Source organism: Oncorhynchus mykiss, chromosome 9, assembly GCF_057628025.1.
Source record: "Oncorhynchus mykiss isolate SJ-2025 chromosome 9, ASM5762802v1, whole genome shotgun sequence".
NCBI lineage: Eukaryota > Metazoa > Chordata > Actinopteri > Salmoniformes > Salmonidae > Oncorhynchus > Oncorhynchus mykiss.
Window position 1 is genome coordinate 31,332,826 of NC_143030.1, and position 19,766 is coordinate 31,352,591.

The 19,766-nt window shown below is 43.5% G+C and overlaps 1 protein-coding gene across 17 annotated transcripts in view; it reads right to left on the reverse strand.

Annotated features, from left to right (window-relative positions):
* The window catches only part of camk2d1 (calcium/calmodulin-dependent protein kinase (CaM kinase) II delta 1), a 120,465-nt gene that overhangs the window by 48,882 nt on the left and 51,817 nt on the right, over nt 1-19,766 (reverse strand). For 9 of the 17 annotated variants that reach the window (XR_016483195.1, XR_016483196.1, XM_021615345.3 and 6 more), the window contains exons 3-6: nt 17,171-17,230; nt 12,768-12,822; nt 2,133-2,198; nt 1,249-1,321 (exon numbers count right to left, since the gene is read on the reverse strand). Coding sequence is in view for 15 of the 17 variants with exons in the window: in XM_021615345.3 (XP_021471020.1) it covers nt 1,249-1,321; nt 2,133-2,198; nt 12,768-12,822; nt 17,171-17,230 (254 nt within the window). In the remaining 2 variants the exon portion in view is untranslated. Of the gene's footprint in view, nt 1-300; nt 1,322-2,132; nt 2,199-12,767; nt 12,823-17,170; nt 17,231-19,766 lie in introns of all 17 variants that reach the window. The other 8 variants (XM_021615344.3, XM_021615340.3, XM_036987758.2 and 5 more) reach the window with 2 other exon arrangements.

The following is a 19,766-nucleotide window of genomic DNA, read 5'->3' on the forward strand; positions in this document are numbered from 1 at the left end:
CCAAAAAGTCCCAAATAAGACGTCCTTTCTGTAATTACCATTTCATCAGCGTTTAACTGGCCCGAGCAGTCACCAATGCAGTGGAAAAGTTCAAACTCATAATTTGACCCTGTGCCTCCCATGTCTCAACTGAAAAAGACGTGTCAGAGACAGTCTATCAAAGTTCTTAGCCCTCAAAGTCAAACGGATAAAAAGTCTGAAAGTCAGTCAGGATGAGTGGGGTCTCCGTGCAACTAGAAGAGTTGGAAGGAGAGGAAGAAGAGGAAGGGCTGTGTTTCGCTTCCCGGCATTTCTACTCACCTTCAGGTCGCGGTGGACCACGCCCATCTGGTGGCAGTGGAGCACGGCCTCTAGGATCTGCTGAATGCAATGACTGCATGCAAACACCAGGGGGCGTGGGTTAGTGACAAGCTCACACTCACTGTGTGCCGTGCGTTCTCCTTGAGACGGGGTGGGGGGGGGCAGCAAGGGTGGTGGAGGTGGTGGTTGGGATGATGTTTAGGCCATTGATTTGTTAATATCCCTCCAACTACCACCCCTATAACACCAGTACTCCAGTGTAGAGCCAATGTATTTACCCAATTGAATGTGACTGCTTTGACTATAAGGTGAAAGCAAGATTGTAGATATTCTAATAAGTGAATGCGGCATAAGTTAAACAAAAGTGTGTTCTGATTGGACCATTAAGAACAAGGACATCTGGCTATGACATCATCACCCACCACCCCCACTCACTGTCCCCCCGGGTCTCAAAACAGAAGTGGTGTTAGCTCCCCGCTGGCTGTGAGCTCGACCCTGGGGAGGGTTAAGGAGGAGGGAGGTGTATGAATTGATCCTATTTATACCCCTCTTAAACCAGAAGGGGCTTATCAAATACGCCCAGGACCCAGTCTCACAGCAGGCGTTCAGAGCAGAAAAACGAACACCGGAGAGAGATGCTACATGCACATCGTCTTTGGGTTTACAGAGGAGGAAAAGGTGAGCTATGTCACCCCCCCCCTCACCGCCCTGCCGCCCCCGCGTGGGCCACCTGACCTCAGCCACGAGTAGTGATTGGTGGAGGGGTCAGGGTGGCTGCTGGTAGGGGATTGGGTTTGGAAGAGAGGTAGAGGAAAGCGGCTTGTGGGGTTACAGGGTGAATGGGAGGGGCGGGGTGGATGTTAATTGGTGGTGGATTTCTGGCGGACGGGTGGGCAGGCGGGCGAGGGGGCCGGCATGGTGCCAGCAAAACCTCTGTTGTGTACTAACCTTCATGTCCCTGTGAACTATACCACTTTGGTGACAATGATTTACACTTTCTAGAATCTGCTGTATGCATTGGCTGTGGAGGAGAGAGACAAGGCCAGAAGAAGCGAAGAGGAGAGAACACACATCAGAAGAAAAAAAAAAAAAACACACAAAAAAACACAAAAAATACGAAAACGAGAAAGGCCAGCGAAACTGTAATATCAAAAGTAAAAACTAGAGAGAGAGCGACTGAGAGACCGAGAGAGAGAGAGAGAGAGAGAGGAGAGTAAAGTTCACATCATGTTCTACCACTTAATCTTTTGGAGAGTGACAACGCTATTTCGGTCACAAGGACGCTAATTGACTTTCAATATCAGGAATGACAAAAGGACTGAGTCTTTTAACAGTCTTACTTTAAACGGAACATTGCTTTTTGGAATGAGTAGAAACTATCCATATCAAAATGATATGACCTCAAACTCAGGTCTTTGTGTGGTTAATGGCGTGCGCTATACAGGGGGAAATAGATCCGCAGACGGCAGCCTCGTGACAGGAGAGCAACAGAAAAACAGACGACAGAAGAGTATCTCCATAAGATACATGCCAGACAACGCACACAGATATAATACAGATATCATCAACTCTATTACTAAATTACAGTAACAAAGAGAAAGAGGGTGTATGCAGTAACACACAAGTACTTTTCACACGCATAATGTGTTATGTTGAGGCAGTAACTTGTGTCATTTTTAAACTCTAATGATGAAAAATACACTAAGTCTATTGTGTACAACTAAGTGAACTCGAATGTGTTTTTTTATATACATTTTTTTTACATCCACTGACATGTGTTTGACTAGACCAGTAACATTAGTTGCTGTTAAGTGAGTCTGTGCGAGTCTGACCTGGCGTCTGCTTCGCTGTAGTACTCTCTGGCTACGATGTCCTCAAACAGCTCCCCACCAGTCACCCTGGAAGAAAGGGGAATAGGAGACGTGATAATTCCATGCTAGAAGTTCAGGAAAACAGCGGGAGACCCGGAGAACGAGGGTGCAGTCAGCTATGCAAATCTGCCTTTCAGGCATCTTTCAAGGAGAGAAACGAGACACCAAAAGATGTCACGATTTGGACAAAACAGCAAATATGCTTGTGCATTCTGATCATTAGAAAAGCATTAGACACCCCTCCAACGGTGTTCGAATAAAACATGTAGTTGACATATTAGATTGGAATGCATTCCTTTGTGTTCCAGTGAGCTAAATGTCCCGAATCGTAAGTGTTATTCCAAGGAACTGGGCAACACAGGAGATGGGAATGTTTCCTGTAACCACTCTTGGCACTGGAACGACACCAGACTGTTGAACATGGATTGTGTTCAGAGTGCAACACACCACAGTCAAAACGTCCAATGGATTCTAGCAATGCTTTCAGTTTGTTCGTAGTAATGCATTAAAAATATAAAGGCAGGTGTATGTAACATAATTATATGTGTTTTACCTTTATTCACGGTCAATGTAATTTGCCTCATTTGTCTCGCCGTTTTGTCGTCATTCTTCTGGCCAGGTTTATTTGGGTAAAAGGAAAGAAAAGCTTTCATCCCCGCAATTCACTAATCTCAGCTGCCTAAGAGCGGCACCCTTTTTTTTTTTAACAGCCCTTAGTCAAATTAAATGCAGCATTTTAAATAAATTGGCACCGATTTCCCCCTCCAGCTGCCAAATTAAACACCGCCAAAACTGCTGCCAATGCACAAGGGAGTGATAGAGAGAGATGGAAAGATAGTGGAAGTAATGGGCATTGAGCTGGATGGACTGTTCGAAAGAGCGAGGGAGAGTAGACGTAAAGTTTTTCTTCTGGAGTGATATCGATGTGCGTCAAAAAAATGGTGAAATATGGATGTAACATGCAGTAGCATATGAAGAAGCACAGACATTGTTGCTGGGGAGAGAGCTATATGGAAGGAACACTAATCAAATCACTCAGATCAAAAGGCTAGCGTTCAAACTAACTGTGATGCATCATAAGGAGCCAGGCAAACAGACCTCGAAGCCAATACATACTTTACTGTGTCCCCTCTAAATACAGCCCTGAGTTGTTCACTGTCCAGATGACCTCACCAAGGGAAAACTCCGGGGGCATTAATTGGCTTTAACTAGGGCCTAGAGTTTCAGGAACTACTCAGAGCGAGACGGGGATTTCCAGCCCACTTTGACATCTGTGGAACATATAAGGTTCGTTTTGGCATGCTGCCATTGGAAATAAACACACTTGATCAGCCAACGGATTAACCTTGTAATCCTTAAAGGAGGAGAAAGGCGTTTGGTCTATTTAAAATACCCGTGCGGAGCGGCGGTATATTCCAATTTCTTCACTACATCAGAGTCTATGAGAAGATTAGACTGTTAAGAGTAATTTACAAGCCCATCACATAATTTGACTGGAGGGTGAGAAAACAATGCAAAAATGTTTTTTAAAAACTACAACACCCTTTCCTTGTACACACACCCACACACAGTAAATACCAGTGGAAACAGAACTGGAAAATAAAGTGCTGTCTACTGGTAGGAATAAATAAGGAGTGTTTAAGTTCTAGAGACTCCTGTGCAGAGGAACATCAGGGGAAGAGGAGAGGGCTGGGTGTAGAGCAGGGACACAAACAGCCTGGACGGCTGCACCAGTGTGCACGTCTTCATTGCCTTTGGGGCCACCTTTGGAGCTGCCCACTTAGATTTCCATAAATATGAATCATGTAAATATCCTTGGGGGCATGAGTCGAGCGATGCCTCAAAACTCTGCGTTGACACCTCTGAACAAACATACACATTTACAAAATATTCAAAACAACAGTGACAATGCAAAACATTGCTCACAGACCAAGTGTGTAAGCTCGTGAACATATCTTATCTATCTTTGCAAGCTTGGCCAGCTCTGAACCAATGGTAATTGCGATGAACCCTTCTGTTCTTTGGATGATTATGTAAATTCACCCGGAAGGGAGCGGTGAGGAGAAAAGACAACTGACAGAAAGGAAGCCGATGAAGAGAAGATGGTACTGGTGAACAGAACCTAAGAGAGGAGGCAATCTACGGAGCACATCTGTGTTAGCTATTCCCACGTCCTGCCTGGAGAGCGTCTGGGGACACACATGGAGGAAATAGAATAAAATTATTCATTTATCTAGCAATTACTACATGTACAGTGTGCTTACAAATGAATATGCCCCACTAACAGGTAGGGCTGGGAATTGCCAGGGACCTGGCCATTTCAATATTATCCTGACACATATAAACTCAGCAAAAAAAGAAACAGCCCTTTTTCAGGACCCCGTCTTTCAAAGATCATTTGTAAAAATTCAAACAACTTCACAAATCTTCAATGTAAAGGGATTAAACAGCGTTTCCCATGCTTGTTCAATGAACCATAAACAATTAATGAACATGCACCTGTGGAAAAGTTGTTAAGACACTAACAGCTTACAGACGGTAGGCAATTAAGGTCACAGTTATGAAAACTTAGGACACTATAGAGGCCTTTCTACTGACTCTGAAAAACACCAAAAGAACGTGCCTTAGACATGCTGCAAAGAGACATCTCACAGCAAGAACTGGCAAATCTGGTGCAGTCCATGAGGAGGATGTGCACTGCAGTACTTAATGCAGCTGGTGGCCACACCAAACACTGACTGTTTTTGACAACCCCTTTGCTCAGGGACACAATATTCAATTTCTGTTAGTCACATGTCTCGGTTGTTGAAACTTAACTTATGTTCGTATAAATAATTACACATGTTGAGTTTGCTGAAAATAAACACAGTTGACAGTGAGAGGACGTTTCTTTTTTTGCTGAGTTTACGATACTTAGGTGCCGAAACTATATTTATTGCGATTCTCACCATTCTACATACAGTGCATTCGGAAGGTATTCACCGTTTCACTTTTTCCACATTTTGTTATGTTACAGCCTTATTTTGAAATGGATTAAATAACTTGTTTTCCTCATCAATCTACACACACAACCCCATCATGACAAAGCAAAAACGTTTTTTGAATTTTTTTTTTGCAAACAGAAATACCTTATTTATATAAGTATTCAGAACCTTTGCTATGAGATGTGAAATTGAGCTCAGATGCATCTGGTTTCCATTGACCATCCTTGAGATGTTTCTACAACTTCATTGGAGTCCACCTGTGTTAAATTCAATTGATTGGACATGATTTGGAAAGGCACACAGCTGTCTGCATAAGTTCCCACAGTTGACAGTGCATGTCAGAGAAAAACCAAGCCATGAGGTCGAAGGAATTGTCTGTAGAGCTCCGAGACAGGATTATGTCGAGGCACAGATTTCGGGAAGGGTACCAAAACATTTCTGCAGCATTGAAGGTCCCCAAGAACCATCATTCTTAAATGGAACAAGTTTGGAAAAATCAAGACTCTTCCTAGAGCTGGCTACCCAGCCAAATTGAGCAATCAGGGGAGAAGTGCCTTGGTCAGGGAAGTGACCAAGAACCCAATGGTCACTCTGTCAGAGCTCCAGAGTTCCTCTGTGGAGATGGGAGAACCTTCCAGAAGGACAACCACCTCTGCAGCACTCCAGGCATCAGGCCTTTATGGTAAAGTGGCCAGACGGAAGACACATGACAGCCCGCTTGGAGTTTGGCAAAAGGCACCTAAAGGACTCAGACCATGAGAAACAAGATTCTCTGATCTGATGAAACCAAGATTGAACTCTTTGGCCTGAATTTCCAAGGGTCACGTCTGGAGGAAACCTGTACCCTCGCTACAGTGAATCATGGTGGTGAGAGCAACATGCTGTGGGGATGTTTTTCAGTGGCAGGGATAGGGGGGCTAGTCAGGATCAAGGGAAAGATGAACGGAGCAAATTAAAGAGCGATGCTTGATGAAAACCTGCTCCAGAGAGCTCAGGACCTCTGACTGGGGGCGAAGGTTCACCTTCCAACCGGACAATGACCCTAAACACACAGCCAAGACAACACAGGAATGGCTTTGGGACAAGTCTCAATATCCTTGAGTGGCCCAGCCAGAGCCCGGACCTGAACACGATCGAACATCTCTGGAGGGACCTGAAAATAGCTGTGCAGCAACACTCCCCATCCAACCTGACAGAATTTGAGGATCGCAGAGAAGCTCCCCAAATACCGGCGTGCCAAGTGTGTAGCGTCATACCCAAGAAGACTCTAGGCGTTTCAGCAAAGTACTGAGTAAAGGGTCTGAATACTTATGTAAATATGATCGTATATATATGCACCCCTGACAATTTCCATGATTTCCATTTATAAATAATTGGGTGTTTGGATCAGCAATTTCATTTTGATCTATCAAATAACTGATGGTCACAGTAATATTTCAGTAGTGAAATTAGGTTTATTGTATTAACAGAAAATGTGCAATATGCATCAAAACAAAATTAGACAGGTGCATAAATTTGGGCACCCCAATAGAAAAATCAAATCAATATTTAGTAGAGCCTCCTTTTTCTAAAATAACAGCCTCTAGATGCTTCCCATAGCCTCTAAAGAGTGCCTGGATTCTGGATGAAGGTATTTTGGACCATTCCTCATTACAAAACATTTCCAGTTCAGTTAGGTTTGATGGTTGCCGAGCATGGACAGCCCGCTTCAAATCATCCCACAGATTCTCAATGATATTCAGGTCTGGGGACTGGGGTGGCCATTCCAGAACATTGTACTTGTTCCTCTGCATAAATGCCCGGGTAGATTTTGAGCAGGGTTTTGGGTTGTTGTCTTGTTGAAATATCCATCCCCGGCGTAACTTCAACTTTGTGACTGATTCTTCAACATTATTCCCAAGAATCTGCTGATATTGAGTGGAATCCATGCGACCCTCAACTTTAACAAGATTCCCAGTACTGGCCACACAACCCCACAGCATGATGGAACCCCCACCAAATTTTACTGTGGGTAGCAAGTGTTTTTCTTGGAACGCTGTGCTCTTTTGCCGCCATGCATAACGTCCCTTGTTACGACCAAACTCAATCTTTGTTAGATCAGTCCACAGCACCTTATTCCAAAATGAAGCTGGCTTGTCCAAATGTGCGTTTGCATACCTCAAGCGACTCTGTGGCGTGTGTGCAGAAAAGGCTTCTTCCTCATCAATCTCCCATATAGCTTCTCCTTGTGCAAAGTGCGCTGAATTGTTGAACGATGCACAGTGACACCATCTGCAGCAAGATGATGTTGTAGGTCTTTGGAGGTGGTCTGTGGGCTGTTTTTGACCGTTCTCACCATCCTTCGCCTCTCCGATATTTTACTTGGCCTGCCACTTCTGGCCTTAACAAGAACTGTGCATGTGGTCTTCCAATTCCTCACTATGTTCCTCACAGTGGACACTGACAGCTTAAATCTCTGCGATAGCTTTTTGTACCCTTCCTCTAAACCATAATGTTGAACAACCTTTGTTTTCAGGTCATTTGAGAGTTGTTTTGAGGCCCCCATGTTGCCACTCTTCAGAGGAGAGTCAAAGAGGACAACAACTTGCAATTGGCCACCTTAAATACCTTTTCTCATGATTGGATGCACTTGTCTATGAAGTTCAAGGCTTAATGAGCTCACCAATCCAATTGAGTGTTCCAATTAATCAGTGCTAAGTAGTTACAGGTATTCAAATCAACAGAATGACAAGGGTGCCCACATTTTTGCATAGCCTATTTTACATACAACTTAATATTGCTACGTTAAAAATATTTGTCTGGACAATACCCCAGTACTCAGCTTTTATTTACTCAGCTTTTTTGAAAATGAATGGCATGCCACTGTGATCATTTTCTGTGACGACAGAGTAAATTATTATGCAGCCTCAGAGGGGTGCCCAAACCTTTTCATATGACTGTATACATACACACACCCACACACAGTTGAAGTCGGAAGTTTACATACACTTAGGCTTAAGTCATTAAAACTCGTTTTCAACCACTACACAAATTTCTTGTTAACAAACTAGTTTTGGCAAGTCCTAACCGGACATCTACTTTGTGCATGACAATTAATTTTTCCAATACTAGATTATTTCACTTATAATTCACTGTATCACAAATCTAGAGGGTCAGAAGTTTACATACACTAAGTTGACTGTGTCTTTAAACAGCTTGGAAAATTCCATAAAATTGTATCATGGCTTTAGAGGCTTCTGATAGGCTAATTGACATAATTTGAGTCAATTGGAGGTGTACCTGTGGATGTATTTCAAGGCCATACCTTCAAACTCATGGGAAAATCAAAAGAAATCAGCCAAGACCTCAGAAAATAAGTCTGGCTCATCCTTGGGAGCCATTTCCAATGAGACACGTTCTGTTTCCAAGAGATTAATGTACTTTGGTGCAAAAAGTGCAAATCAATCCAAGAACAACAGCAAAGGACCTTGTAAAAATGCTGGAGGAAACAGGTACAAAAGTATCTATATCCACAGTAAAACGAGTCCTATATCGCCATAACCTGAAAGGCCGCTCAGCAAGGAAGAAGCCACTGCTCCAAAACTGCCATAACAAGCCAGACTACGGTTGGCAACTGCACATGGGAACAAAGATCGCACATTTTGGAGAAATGGCCTCTGGTCTGATGAAACAAAAAAAATGGTACCGTTTGGCCATAAAATGGCCATCGTTATGTTTCGAGGAAAAAGGGGGGCTTGCAAGCCGAAGAACACCATCCCAACCGTGAAGCACGGGGGTGGCAGCATCATGTTGTGGGGGTGCTTTGCTGCAGGAGGGACTGGTGCACTTCACAAAATAGATGGCATCATGAGAATGGAAAATTATGTGGATATATTGAAGCAACATCAAGACATTCATTCATTAAAAATCCTACAATGTGATTTTCTGGATTTTTTTTTGTCTGTCATAGTTGAAGTGTACCTATGATGAAAATTACAGGCCTCTCATCTTTTTAAGTGGGAGAACTTGCACAATTGGTGGCTGACTAAATACTTTTTTGCCCCACTGTGTGTGTGTGTGTGTGTGTGTGTGTGTGTATGTATGTATGCATGCATGCATGTATATACACATACATACACACATTATATTCATTATATTCAAATCAAATCAAATTTTATTTGTCACATACACATGGTTAGCAGATGTTAATGCGAGTGTAGCAAAATGCTTGTGCTTCTAGTTCCGACAATGCAGTAATAACCAACAAGTAATCTAACTAACAATTCCAAAACTACTGTCTTGTACACAGTGTAAGCCAAATTTCTTCAGCCTCCTGAGGTTGAAGAGGCGCTGCTGTGCCTTCTTCACAATGCTGTCTGTGTGAGTGGACCAATTCAGTTTGTCTGTGATGTGTATGCCGAGGAACTTAAAACTTGCTACCCTCTCCACTACTGTTCCATCGATGTGGATAGGGGGTGTTCCCTCTGCTGTTTCCTGAAGTCCACAATCATCGCCTTAGTTTTGTTGACGTTGAGTGTGAGGTTATTTTCCTGACACCACACTCCGAGGGCCCTCACCTCCTCCCTGTAGGCCGTCTCGTCGTTGTTGGTAATCAAGCCTACCACTGTTGTGTCGTCCGCAAACTTGATGATTGAGTTGGAGGCGTGCGTGGCCACGCAGTCGTGGGTGAACAGGGAGTACAGGAGAGGGCTCAGAACGCACCCTTGTGGGGCCCCAGTGTTGAGGATCAGCGGGGAGGAGATGTTGTTGTCTACCCTCACCACCTGGGGGCGGCCCGTCAGGAAGTCCAGTACCCAGTTGCACAGGGCGGGGTCGAGACCCAGGGTCTCGAGCTTGATGACGAGCTTGGAGGGTACTATGGTGTTGAATGCCGAGCTGTAGTCAATGAACAGCATTCTCACATAGGTATTCCTCTTGTCCAGATGGGTTAGGGCAGTGTGCAGTGTGGTTGAGATTGCATCGTCTGTGGACCTATTTGGGCGGTAAGCAAATTGGAGTGGGTCTAGGGTGTCAGGTAGGGTGGAGGTGATATGGTCCTTGACTAGTCTCTCAAAGCACTTCATGATGACAGAAGTGAGTGCTACGGGGCGGTAGTCGTTTAGCTCAGTTACCTTAGCTTTCTTGGGAACAGGAACAATGGTGGCCCTCTTGAAGCATGTGGGAACAGCAGACTGGTATAGGGATTGATTGAATATGTCCGTAAACACACCGGCCAGCTGGTCTGCGCATGCTCTGAGGGCGCGGCTGGGGATGCCGTCTGGGCCTGCAGCCTTGCGAGGGTTAACACGTTTAAATGTCTTACTCACCTCGGCTGCAGTGAAGGAGAGACCACATGTTTTCGTTGCAGGCCGTGTCAGTGGCACTGTATTGTCCTCAAAGCGGGCAAAAAAGTTATTTAGTCTGCCTGGGAGCAGGACATCCTGGTCTGTGACTGGGCTGGATTTCTTCCTGTAGTCCGTGATTGACTGTAGACCCTGCCACATGCCTCTTGTGTCTGAGCCGTTGAATTGAGATTCTACTTTGTCTCTGTACTGACGCTTAGCTTGTTTGATAGCCTTGCGGAGGGAATAGCTGCACTGTTTGTATTCGGTCATGTTACCAGACACCTTGCCCTGATTAAAAGCAGTGGTTCGCGCTTTCAGTTTCACGCGAATGCTGCCATCAATCCACGGTTTCTGGTTAGGGAATGTTTTAATCGTTGCTGTGGGAACGACATCTTCAACGCACGTTCTAATGAACTCGCACACTGAATCAGCGTATTCGTCAATGTTTTTGTCTGACGCATTACGAAACATGTCCCAGTCCACGTGATGGAAGCAAGCAGTCTTGGAGTGTGGAGTCAGCTTGGTCGGATCAGCGTTGGACAGACCTCAGCGTGGGAGCCTCTTGTTTTAGTTTCTGTCTGTAGGCAGGGATCAACAAAATGGAGTCGTGGTCAGCTTTTCCGAAAGGGGGGCGGGGCAGGGCCTTATATGCGTCGCTGAAGTTAGAGTAACAATGATCCAAGGTCTTTCCACCCCTGGTTGCGCAATCGATATGCGGATAAAATTTAGGGAGTCTTGTTTTCAGATTAGCCTTGTTAAAATCCCCAGCTACAATGAATGCAGCCTCCGGATAAATTGTTTCCAGTTTGCAAAGAGTCAAATAAAGTTCATTCAGAGCCATCGATGTGTCTGCTTGGGGGGGGATATATACGGCTGTGATTATAATCGAAGAGAACTTCGTTTTTTTGGGTCGCTGCATGGGATCCACTCCATTGTCCTGTTTGTAAGGCAGAACACAGGATCCGCGTCGCGAAAAACATATTCTTGGTCGTACTGATGGTGAGTTGACGCTGATCTTATATTCAGTAGTTCTTCTCGACTGTATGTAATGAAACCTAAGATGACCTGGGGTACTAATGTAAGAAATAACACGTAAAAAAACAAAAAACTGCATAGTTTCCTAGGAACGCGAAGCGAGGCGGCCATCTCTGTCGGCGCCGAAAGGCGCCGAAAGGCTTCATTATCTAGACCTAGACCTAAACCTATTCAACTCAATTAACTTTCATCTCAGGAGAGCTTTTAGAGCCAATAGCATTGTAGGCCTACTGAACTAGGTGTGCAAGGATACTGTACATATCTTAGAAAGCCAGGAAGGGATTGCATTGTTTCTGGTCACTGTAGGACATTGTAACCAGAGCCATGTCTTTTTCTTTTTTTACGAGTTCGATCAGCTTTAATATTGCAGATCGATTGTGGCTTCCAGCATTTTTTTGTAAATATATTTTCCTTTATTATTTTCTCCTAACCCCATCACTACTCCCCTAATTGGAGTAACTACTTCCAGCTTATACATACTATATACATTTTATGAACAATGTATTTAACAATAGTTATCTTTTGTTTGTTTTAAATCCCATCCCCTCCCATCTCTCAACACCATCCAGTTTCGATTTCTATTTGCCATATATTTTTAAACTGTGCTCTGATGTTTCAAACGTTCTGAACCTCTCTATTCTCATCGTTTCTGCAGATTGCAAATGAAAGATAATTTTTTTGTTGCAAAAAGCATTTTTATACTATTGATCGATTGACTATGACTTTAAAAAAAAAAATCACACAGCAGTTTAAGTTGCAGCGTTAGCTCCATGTAAATGTTGCAATTCCTTAGCCATTCCTGGACCTGCGACCAAAAACAAGCTACATATGGACAGTACCAAAACAAATTATCTCAGGATTCTGCTTCTCCTCAGTGCCATGGAATTGGTACACTGAATATCTCTTCCCAACTATTTTGAAATCTATATGACACGGCTGTCCATTTTTCGATCCTTATATGAAACTGGTATACTTTTTTATTTATTTACCCCCAATTTTGGTCTTTAATGCAGGGCCTACAGACAAGTTCCTTACTTTTCCCCCTTCCACTCGCCTACTTTTGCGGTAATGCTGAAATGAGTTGCTTGTACTTGTCAATGTGTATATTTGAGTTTAACCATCATTTTTGTTTTAATATTTGTTCCTTCTTTTCTAGTGGATCAAACAAAGCCATGTCTTACATATACCACTGGTTGGATGGTTGGGGTTGATGGGTTTTGTAAAGTGACACAATAGAGCAGGTTTGAACTTACAAGTCAAAGACCAGGTAGTGAAATCCCTCCTCTGATATGCTGTCATGGAGCCTCACTGTGGAAGAGAGGGGGGAGAAAGCAAAAATCTGATTAGAAATGATGCCTCTCAGACAGACCCATTCAGTTATTCAGACAGCTAGCGTGTCAGTGTGTGTAGTCTGATGCTTGTCCATGCCTGGGTGTGTGTGTGCCCGGCAGGCAGGGAAAGAAAAAAAGTCAGGGGAGGAAGAGAGAAACTCATCCATTACACAAATTACCCTGAAACGCCCCCGATCCTGCCAGGCCTCACTATATTCAATCCATAATAGACCTCAGACAAACTTCCCATTCATCTCACTGAGACAGACCCAGACAGTAGTACAACCAATGCAATACAGCAGCCTCACTTTTAAAATCTACACATCCAAATCTTACGCATGGAATATTAAATGTGATTGTTCATTCCACGTGTCAGGAGATGTCTTGCTGATGCATTGCCACAATAAACCTTTATGTTGCCCGTGTTTACAACAATTATGAAAGCTTAAGCACATAAATATCACAAGCTTCATAATGTACAAAAGGTTTCTATAAGACTGACAGACAATACAGTACACGCTATACATGTTTCCTGTTGATGTCACGACTTCCGACGAAGTCGGCTCCTCTCCTTGTTCGGGCAGTGTTCGGCGATCGACGTCACCGGCGTTCTAGCCATCGCCGCTCCATTTTTCATATTTCCATTTGTTTTGTCTTGTTCCATACACACCTGGTTTTCATTCCCTAATCACACTAGATGTATTTAGTCCTCTGTTCCCCTCCATGTCGTTGTGTGTAATTGTTTTATGTTATGTGGGTATTGTCACGCGCCAGACTTTTGTTTCATGTTCTTATGTGCTTTCGTTTTGGACCGGAATAAAAGTGTGCCTGTTAACTACACTCTGCTCTCCTGCACCTGACTTCGCCTCCCGTATACACCCGTAACAGTTGAAATATTACCGTAAGGGTGGAGTGCCCAGCAAACTTTATTCAGAGCAGTTTTCCTCATCAAACCCTTTGTATCTGAATGCTAGGGGGGGGGGGAGTAAAGGAGAGAGGAAAAGGGTAAGAGAAAATAGCCAGCACAAAAGGGTGAGAAAAGAGTGCAAAATCAATTGAGAGAGAGAAAGACTAGAGAAATGCCCTCTTCATTAGTTCTATTCCTGACTAACATCTCTATTGTCATGGCAACCTTAAGGAGCGGGATGGCTCTACCGGTCGGATATAGATGCCAGCGAGGCGGGACGTTAACGAGGCGATCACTGCGTGCACCAGCCAATCAGAGAATGAAACAGACGGATGACCTCGAAGAAGAAAGGGGGATGGACCTCCTAGAAATACTGTAGAAATACGGAAACTGGGTCTTCTTTCATTTGAATAAACTGGGGTATTATCACTATAGCTAAGTCCTTAAATGATGTGTAACTCTGTGTCGCACTGCTTTGCTTGATCTTGGCCAGGTAGCAGTTGTAAATGAGAACTTGTTCTCAACTAGCCTACCCGGTTAAATAAAAGGTGAAATAAAAATGTATTTATTTTTAAAATGGGGTAGAGGATGAGACATCACCCTAAGAGGATAGAGCCTGAAACCTGAGATAATTGAGGTACATGGTTTGATGGCATAATAATTAGGCAGGATAGTATCCATCCTGCTAGGCATTTGTGTTGTCCCGTAATCCACATTAAGGGAACATAAAAAGAGCCCGGGATCCCATTGAGACTGAGGCTTCATGGAGGCTGTTCTTCTCACAGAACATTAAATCATGCCATCAGAAGCTGCCTCAGATAACACAACAATAGCTCCAAGGCCAATAGACAAAAGGCAATCCAAAACCACCCTCTTCCTGCCAATTTTCCCTCGCACGCATTTTAGCACTAAGTTGTCTTACCGACAACAGACAAACAAAATACCCCCCTCCTATCATCCACTCGTTCTTCCACCCCCTCATCATCGTTTCTGCAAAAAAAGAAAAAAAGAAAGAAAAAAACCCACCCACCCAGTGTGGTCACGTTTCTAGTGAAGACTTAATTGGCCTCCGTGGGTCCCTTGGCAGCCTACGTGGGGGGGGGGGCTGGGGGGACGTGGGCTGGGGAAGCCACACAGATGGGGTGTCTGCACAAACTATCAAGAGACGACACATGGGAAGACTTAACCAGTATTTACTCAGTATTTGAAATGGTTTTCAGTGTCATCGAGTTTGTTGGCTTTCAAAATGAGAATAGTCTCAAGGAAGTAAGGGCATGTGTGTGGAGGTGGGGTGGATTCAAATAATGTGACTTCCCCTGATGCGTGTGAGATCCTGGGGACATACACGTACAGTAGCATACACGTACAGTAGCATAGACGTACAGTAGCATAGACGTACAGTAGCATAGACGTACAGTAGCATAGACGTACAGTAGCATAGACGTACAGTAGCATAGACAGTAGCATTTTTTTTTTATTACAGGAAAACAGCAGCTCCATTCTCACTGTCCTTTTTTAGCCATGGAGGTTTGGAACAACTACTCTGGCACGGTGGGCTGGCCAGGACTGAGACAGATGGTCAGTGTGTGTGTGTGTGTGTGTGTGGACAGTACACAGGCAATTATGAAACAAGTGTGAATGGTCTTACTTAGGGTTCATCTTTGGTAATAACAGGTTATTTATGGCAATCTATGGTCATTTATACTTCAATAAAATATATATATATATATATATATATTCATATATAGATTTTGTTTTATCTGTGTCCATATTGTTCCTGAGATTCTAGTGGATATACCATATGGTTCAACAGCAAGTAGTAGAATTAGTTTAAAAACCATCAAATCAACAATGACATTTTCAATTAAAAATAGACTCGACAACATTTGTGTAGACCTTCCTTGTAAAATGCTTACTTTTACAAGCCCTTAACCAACAGTCCAGTTCAAGAAAGAGTTAAGAAAAGATTTACCAAATAAAGTCAAAAATAATCAAAAGTAACTCAATAAAATAACAATAACAAGGCTATATACAGGGGGTACCGGTACCGAGTCAGTGTGCGGGGTACAGGTTAGTCAAGGTCATTTGTATATGTGGAGTGACTACACATAGATAATAAACAGCGAGTAGCAGCAGTGTACAAAACAAATGGAGGGGGGGGGGGGGGGGGGGGGCATTTGATTAATTGTTCAGCCGTCTTATGGCTTGGGGGTAGAAGCTGTTAAGAAGCCTTTTGCTCCTAGACTTGGCGCTCCGGTACCGCTTGCCGTGCGGTAGCTGAGAAAACAGTCTATGAATTGGGTGACTGGATTCTCTGACAATTTTATGGGCTTTCCTCTGACACCTCCTAGTATAGAGGTCCGGGATGGCAGGAAGCTTGGCCCCAGTGATGTACTGGGCCATACGCACTACCCTCTTGTTACGGCCAACATTTCAGAGTACAAACTCAAGGGACACTAGAGAAGCTTAACCAAGTTGACTACTTCCAAATTGGTCGATACAGCTGTAATTCAGACACAGACACGGTTTCCCCCGTTGAAGTATTTATACCCCGCCTTGGGTGGAGTCTCCTCCTTATCTCTAAACATTGCATCATTATTGCTGGGCAGGGAGCTGAATGGGCCTTAAAGGGTTCCTCCCCTTATCAGTACCGCCACATGTGACCATTTTCCCTGCGCTCAGCTCCTCCCAAGCTTCATTATGGCTCCACCCCTCATGTCTCTTTTAAAACGAATGATTAACAATAGATAAAGCTCAGAAATCCAAACCCATCACTCTGTAGCGCCTTACGGTCAGATGCCGAGCAGTTGCCATGCAAGGCGGTGATGCAAGAGGTCGGGATGCTCTCGATGCATGCCTAAAGTAAACCATTATGGTGGGACAATTTCTGCAACAACTAAGAGCGTTGAAGCGCGAGGCTCAACTTCTCTGCTGTTATGGTGCCCTGGCTGGCCACGCTGTAAACAGTGTGACGCGAACCCGTGCACATGCGCAGACACGGTGTGTGAGCGAAGTCTTGCATCTCACTCATCTCAATATCGGTGGTGCTGCTCGTGTTTAACATGCTGAAACCGTCATTTTAAACCCTGATGGTATTAACTTAGTGGATGGTTTATATTAAGGATCATTTTTTACAACTTGGTCATTCAATTTGATTATTTGTATATATTTTACATGCGATAAAGAGGGCCAGAAATAATTACAGGGTCCAGAGAATCTGAAGTACCCAAAAGGGCCACTAGATAGATGTCATGTGATAAATTACATAAAATCCTTGAAAGTTTTCAGTAATATACCCTCCCTAGTCTTACTGCTGCCAGTGAAGGGTCAGCTGGCACATTGTCCAGAAAGAGAAGAGGGAAGAAGTTAGAGGGAGCATGGCACTGAAGGTATAAGCCTTGTGCAGCATGGGACTCACCGATATTGGGGTGCTTGAGCAGGCGACAAATCCTGGCCTCTCGCTCCAGCTTCTGGTGATCTATAGGAGAGAGACAAAACAAAAGTCATGAGTCTTGGGAGGCACACACCTTCACCTCGAGGGCCCGTGGCATTCCCTCGCCTTGTGGTTAAGGGTGAGTAAGTGTCATCTTTTCTCCCGTTTTCACATTCCTGTGACCACACAAAAAGACATTCCCTGTTGCTTCCACGTTCCATTCCCTTCTCAGTACGAGAGCAGAGTCAACACATTCATAACATGATCAAATATCCAGAATCAATGAGCTACAGTTGATGCCTGGTTATTATACATTACTACTACAATGGAGTCACTTAAAGTTGGCCTCTTTGGTGAACCAGAAATTTAGACTGATCTTGTTTACATAAGCTGTCTCATCACGCTGCCAACAAGATATCAGCTCACTGCAACACGTATGACAGCGGGCTTTGAGCAGCCCTAACACTAAGATTTGTTTATTATTTGTGACGTGAGATAATTGACATGTGCAACTAATTTCAACACAATTATTGAATCCAAGTCCCGTCCAACGAACTAGTAGGTTACCCCATGATGAGGGGGACATTCATTTATTAAAGTCACTACGAGTAAGTATTTGAGAACCACTTAAAACAGTTTAAAATTCACCCAGCTTATTCATTGTACAGCAAGCGTCACAGCGAGGCAGAACTCCAATTCCTCCAGGTTCCTCTTTCATCTTACAAGAGGCCGACCGCCGCAACCACCGAATTATTTATTGTTAATAAATTCAGCCGGCAGAACCAGGAAATGAACAAAATTCCTTTTCACAGAGTTTAATGTGGCGTGTCCTTCATAGATAAATCAAGACGCTGGATGGAAAAAAAGTTGAGAGGAAATATCCACCTGGTAGCTCAAACCAAGAGGGGAGCTAATTCTGAATTCAACTGAAGAGAGCTGCGCTGAAGGACCCCAGTTTGTAGAATTAAAATGGCGGACGTGTTAAACATATACAATACATGACCAAACATATAATTCCAAAATCATGGGCATTAATATGGAGTTGGTCCCCGAATATCTGCTCGAACAGCTTCCACCCTTCTCAGATGACTTTCCACTAAATGTTGGAACATTGCTGCAGAGACTTTCTTCCATTCAGCCACAATAGCATTGGATGTTGGGTGATTTAGGCCTGGCTCGCAGTCGACGTTCCAATTCATCCCAAAGGTGTTCGATGGGGTTGAGGTCAGGGCTCTGTGCAGGCAAGTTAAGTTCTTCCACATCGATCTCGACAAAGCATATCTGTATGGATCTCACTTTGTGCACCATGGCATTGTCATGCTGGAACAGGAAAGGGCCTGTTGGATTCTAGCTTGAAATATACTTATTCATGTTACCATACTAGAACTTATTAATTACTTAACATGTATAAGGAATGTACATGTTAGGGGTCAAGGGAGGGTAAAGATGAACTAGGTGTGTGGAAAGTTACTGAGTGGGAAAAGGGACAGAAGAACGTACCTATTCTATTCATATACAGCTAAAGACGGAAGTTTACATACACCTTAGCCAAATACATTTAAACTCAGTTTTCACAATTCCTGACATTTAATCCTAGTAAGAAAATCCCTTTCTTAGGTCAGTTAAGATCACCACTTTATTTTAAGAACGTGAAATGTCAGAAAAAGAGTTGAGAATGATTTATTTAAGTTTTTATTTATTTCTTCACATTCTCAGTGGGTCAGAAGTTCACATGCACTCATTTGGTAGCATTGCCTTTAAATTGTTTAACTTGGGTCAAATGTTTCTGGGCAGCCTTCCACAAGCTTCCCACAATAAATTGCACACGCTTTTTCAGTTCTGCCCACACATTTTCTTTAGGATTGAGGTCAGGGCTTTGTGACGGCCACTCCAATACCTTGACTTTGTTGTCCTTCAGCCATTTTGCTACAACTTTTGAAGTATACTTGGGGTCATTTTCCATTTGGAAGACCCATTTGCGACCAAGCTTTAACTTCCTGACTGATGTCTTGAGATGTTGCTTCAATATATACACATAATTTTCCATCCTCATGATCATCAAGCCTCCCACTTTTTCCTCCAAACATAATGATGGTCATTATGGACAAACAGTTCCATTTTTGTTTCATCAGACCAGAGGCCATTTCCCTAAAAAGTATAATCTTTGTCCAATGTGCATTTGCAAACTGTAGTCTGGCTTTTTTATGGCAGTTGTTCATCTGTACAAACAATGGTACGCAAGTATAAACACCATGGGACCACACAGCCACCATTTCTCAGGAAGAAGACACGTTCTGTCTCCTAGAGATGAATGTACTTTGGTGCGAAAAGTGCAAATCAATCCCAGAAAAACAGGTACTAAAGTATCTATATCCACAGTAAAACAAGTCCTATATCGACATAACCTGAAAGGCCCCTCAGTAATGAAGAAGCAGACCAGAGGGGCCTTTCAGGTTATGTTGATATAGGACTTGTTTTACTGTGGATATAGATACTTTAGTACCTGTTTTCTCCAGCATCTTCACAAGGTCCTTTGCTGTTGTTCTGGGATTGATTTGCACTTTTCGCACCAAAGTACGTT